Source organism: Tasmannia lanceolata, unplaced genomic scaffold, assembly GCF_043159265.1.
Source record: "Tasmannia lanceolata isolate RefF3 unplaced genomic scaffold, GAP_Taslan_0.1 ptg000002l, whole genome shotgun sequence".
Lineage (NCBI taxonomy): Eukaryota > Viridiplantae > Streptophyta > Magnoliopsida > Canellales > Winteraceae > Tasmannia > Tasmannia lanceolata.
Window position 1 is genome coordinate 14,996,388 of NW_027518679.1, and position 4,815 is coordinate 15,001,202.

Here is a 4,815-nt window from a genome sequence, read left to right on the forward strand (position 1 = left end):
TTGGGGTTACTAAGTGTATGAATGTGTTTCAAGTTATATACCAACATTTAGACCATAGTACATGGTCATACCATTATAAGAGTGTGTAATCCATCGTGCACAATAGCATGAGTTTATAGACATTAACACACTATATCATGTTATTAATGGAATGAACACCTAAATATAGATACATATAAGGATCAAGCAAGAATACCATGTGTGTATCTATATAACATTCTTAAAAAGATATGATCTTTAAAGCAGAATTATCTAGACATATGATATTCAATCATTACAACATGTCTAGTAAGGAATTGAAATGATTTATCATTTTAGCGCAATCAACTAGATGCAAGGAAGTCAATATGTCTTAGGAGTAGCATCTAGCATACAAAATTACAAAAGATATAATCATTAAAGCTATATAATATATATATATATATATATAATGATTGCAATATTGAGATGTAGTATCTAGAAAGAATGCGTATGATTTTACAATTAAGCACAACTCCTAAGATTAACATATTCAATGAATATTTTGAGTAGGGGACTTTGTAACCTAAATTACTTTGGTTCCAATCAAGTTTGCTCTTGGGAGTGTATCTTTTCTTATCCAAACAAACTTATTTGACCTTTCAAACCTAAATTTGCATTTAGATTTGTAGTGTCCAACTTTACCACAATAATAGCATGAATGGTCATGGGTAGAGGGATGATATGAACTACAAGAATAATTATGATTGCACATAATTTTATTTTCTTCTTGTAGCTTGATGTTTTCTAGCCTAAACTTTTCTTTTTCCAACTTTATCTCTTCTAATTTATCTTCCAAACATTCAATTTCTTGAGATGAGTTAGTTCTTAACTCTTCTTCATCTTCTTTCAAATATTTATATTTTTCATTAAGTTCAAGGTTTGTACTTAAGAGACCTTTGTTTATCTCAAGCAATTCAAACTCTTTTATCTTGAGTTCTTCTAAATTTTCTTCTAAGGTCATGACTTTGCATATCAAGGAGTCAACGAACTTCTTAATCACCAAGTCCTTTTTGTTTCTTTCCATTAACTCCTTATTAAGCTCTAAATATTTAGTTTTGAGTTGCTCACTTTCTTGTACATCAATTTTAGTTATTAGTGAGCCAACTTTGCAAGTGATGAAACAATATCATAGACCTTTATGCTTAAGGCACAACATAATGCAATTAGAGCTTTTGAATGCAAAATAAATTGTTTGGTGTCTTTTTCATTGAATTTTCTAGTGTTAGGGAAGATAACTCCCTTTTCTATGGTTTGCCACACACCAAACTCTAGAATTTTAATATAGGTCATCATACGGATCGACCACGATCCATAATCCGAACGTTCAAACATGGGAAGTCTAGAATCCATTGGTTGCCTTGGATCTTTTCTCTTCAAGGTTTTCAATGAAAGCCTCTATAAGAGCCTTTAGCTTTGATACCAATTGAAGTCCCAATAGGCAACACAAGAGGGGGGTGAATTGGGTTATTAAAATTTTTGTCCTAATTAAGTGTAATGTTAAAACAAATTTTAACAATTAGCAATAATGAGTTTAATTAAGATTTTGAAAAGCATTACAAGTTTAAATCTAACCCTTGTTCAAATAATTACAACCAACTCTTTCAAGGGAACAAACCCCTTTTTTACAAACTGCCTCCAAGAAGCAATCCCCGCTTCGCAATACCGACTCTAAAGAAATCACCCTTTTTCTCAAACCGCCTCCAAGAAAACCATACCTCTTCGCAAACTGCCTCTAATGTAGTTATTCCTCTTCGCAAAATGCCTCCAATGTAGTGATCCCTCTTCGCAAACCGGCTCCAAGGAAAAAGTTCCTCTTCGCGAGTACAATGAATAATGGAAGAAGTTTAAGCTCTCTCAAGCCTCTAAATAAGCAAATAATACAATGAATAGCTCACCAATCACTCCAAATAATAACAAATAAAAGTCCTAAGGAGTGCCTTTTATTGAAAGTAAAAACACAAATCAAAGCATAGAAGAGGATTTTGGAAAACAACTTTAGATTTCAAATTTAAGCTCACAAGGATATGAAATGATCTTTCAAAAGGTTACTTAGTTGGTCTAGGATAGGGTTTAAATAGCCCATTTGAAAATAAGACCGATTGGGGGTAAAACTGTAATAAAGTAGGTTGAAAAAGTCAACCTGCGCAAGCCCCAATGGCTCTTTTGCCAGACCGACGTGGTCGACCGGGCTATAGCAATCTTCCGCCCCTATCGGGCAAACCTTTTTAAATTTCAGATTTCTATCGTCGCGGTCGACCGGCCCATGGCGGTTGCCCGGCGAGGGCTACCTGGACCTTTTTATTTTTTGGCCAGGTTCCTATCCGCGGTCGCCCGGCCCTATGGCGGTCGACCGCCCCGACCATGTTTGAGTGTTTCTAGATTTTCAGAAACACTTCCGTGGTCGCCCGGGAGGCCCCGGTCGACCGGCCCGTTATGTTTCGACAAATGCTGGATTTCCAGCCACTATGTCGCGGTCGCCCAAGGAACCCCAATCGACGCGGCCCTGTTTGAAAATTCATTTTAAGTATTAAATCAGAGGGATTTTGGGCCATGGTCTTTGGGCTTTTGTCCAAGGTTTTCAAACACATTTTTGGTTCTGTGGGTGGTTTTTAAATATGTCAATTTTGTTATGAAAACCATTTGAAAGTGCAAATATATTTTAATAAGAGGACTCCAATACAATCTAAAAATAGAACCTTGAGTCTTCTTACTGTCTTGGCTCCTCAGCACTTTCTTGGATATCTTCAACCTGTGAGTGAACTCTTCGACTTTCTTCGGGCTTTGTGACTTCCTCCATTCTTGAGCATCTTCAATGGTCCATGAGGTGGTCACCAATGCTAGTTCATCTCCAAGCTTCTTCCGGCACTTTCCTAAGCATGCTTGCGGGATTGACTTGAGCTTTTGACTTGAGTATCTTCTGAGGATGATCTCTCCCATGTGTGTACAAGCTCTTTGGTTCTTTCGTGCATGTTGATCCTCAAGCGATGTGTTGTGTTGAGTTGTGTAATGGCGATATGACATGTCAAGTTCCTGTCTAAGACACAACACTCAATGACAACACATTAGTCCATAAAGACTAATCAATTTGGGTTTGCTAGCATCAAAACAAGAACGTAAAGGTTAATGTTTGAACCTTTGGGCTTACAGGAATTTTGGTCATTTTCCCTTGAAGACATGGTTCACAAGTTGGAAAAGGTTTCACTTGGATAGAATCTAATGGACCGTCTTTTACCAATCTTGTAATCCTATCTAGGTTAAGATGGCCTATTCGAAAATGCTACAGATGTGTGAGATTGGTCATATTCCTTGCCCTTTTGAGGTTTGGAATATTCTGAATAGGAATATCCTCAATGTTACTTGCACTTTCTAAAGCATTTACTATAAATAATCCGTCAACTAATGTACCTTCTGTGATCAAGGAATTACCATATTTGATAAAAACACTATTTTTATTAAAACTTGTTGAATAACCATCAATCAATAGTTTATAAACTGAAATCAAATTCCTTCTAATGGAAGGTACATAAAGACAATTATTTAAACGTAAATATCCTCCCGAAAATGCTAGTGGTAGATCACCCACAGCTTGGACTGCAACCATTGCATCCGTTCCAACCTGTAGGTAGGGTTCGCTCTTGGTCAACCTTCTGCTTTTCCTGAACCCCTACAAAAAATTGCATACATGTGAGGTTGCACCAGTATCCACACACCAAGAATAAGCAGGACCAATCAAATTGGTTTCTACAACAAAGATTTGCAGCATACCTTTAGAAATCTTGTTGCTCTTTTTAGTTGCTAAGTAATCCCTGCAATTGCGCTTCCAGTGACCAACTTTTGCACAATGGAAGCATGCATCATTGGATTTAGTTGACATCTTCTTGAAAGTTTTCTTATTCTTGACTTTGGAAATGTTTTTCTTAGAACCCTGGCCTTTACACTTTCTTTTTCCCTTGCCTTCGGTTTGGGAGTTGAAACTACATTACCTTCAACTATGAAAGAGGATTTTTTATTCTTTTTTCTGAAGATCCTCAGTAGATTGAAGATGATTCAACAATTCTGTCAACGTCATTGACAGTTTGTTCTTATGGTAATTCATGACAAAGTCATTGAATGATAGTGGTAGGGATGCTAACACCATGTCAACTTGCGACTCACCATCTAACATGGCCCCTAAAACTTCGAGCTCATTTACATAGCCCATCATCTTCAACATGTGATCTCTAACTAGGGTTCCTTCCACCATTTTAGTGGAAATCAGGCCCTTAATCGCTATTTGTCTGGAACTGCGATTTTGTTGTCCAAACATCTCCCTAAGATTGTGCATAATATCCATGGATGAAGCCATTCCGACATGCTGTTGTTGCGACACGTTCGACATCGACCAAAGGATATAACACTTAGCCATTTGGTCATCTTCATGCCATTTTGTGGCTCTGTCCCTGACATCCTGGGGAGCTTCGGGACCAGGCAACTCAGGTACCTCAGTAGTCAAGACCCAATGAACTTTCGCTGCTGTGAGCACTAGGGTTAAGTTCCTCTTCCAGTCCACGTAATTTGGGCTAGTAAGTTTGTTGTCCTCAAGAATCCTAGCCATATCTATTGCAAAGGAAAGAGGCACAATATAAGCAAAAATAACCATTTTAGATTTATCATGACATATAACCATTAGATCTGGCTATTTGATCTGTAATGGTGTTGCCCAAATCTTGCCTCATTTATGTGCTCCTCGAACACATAAATTAAGAGAAATAAAATGATTTCTCCAATGGGCATCGGATGCTCATTAACAACTTT

At 37.3% G+C, this 4,815-nt stretch overlaps 1 protein-coding gene across 1 annotated transcript; it reads right to left on the reverse strand.

Annotated features, from left to right (window-relative positions):
* Window positions 1-4,027: 4,027 nt before the first annotated feature.
* Window positions 4,028-4,615, reverse strand: LOC143888515 (uncharacterized). The gene has a single exon (XM_077392973.1). The coding sequence runs from the start codon at window positions 4,613-4,615 to the stop codon at window positions 4,028-4,030; it is 588 nt and encodes a 195-aa protein (XP_077249088.1).
* Between the last annotated feature and the right edge of the window lie 200 nt (window positions 4,616-4,815).

What these genes read in the sequence shown, in the direction of transcription:
- LOC143888515 (XM_077392973.1), bottom strand. Translation starts at nt 4,615, where the DNA reads ATGGCTAGGATTCTTGAGGACAACAAACTTACTAGCCCAAATTACGTG.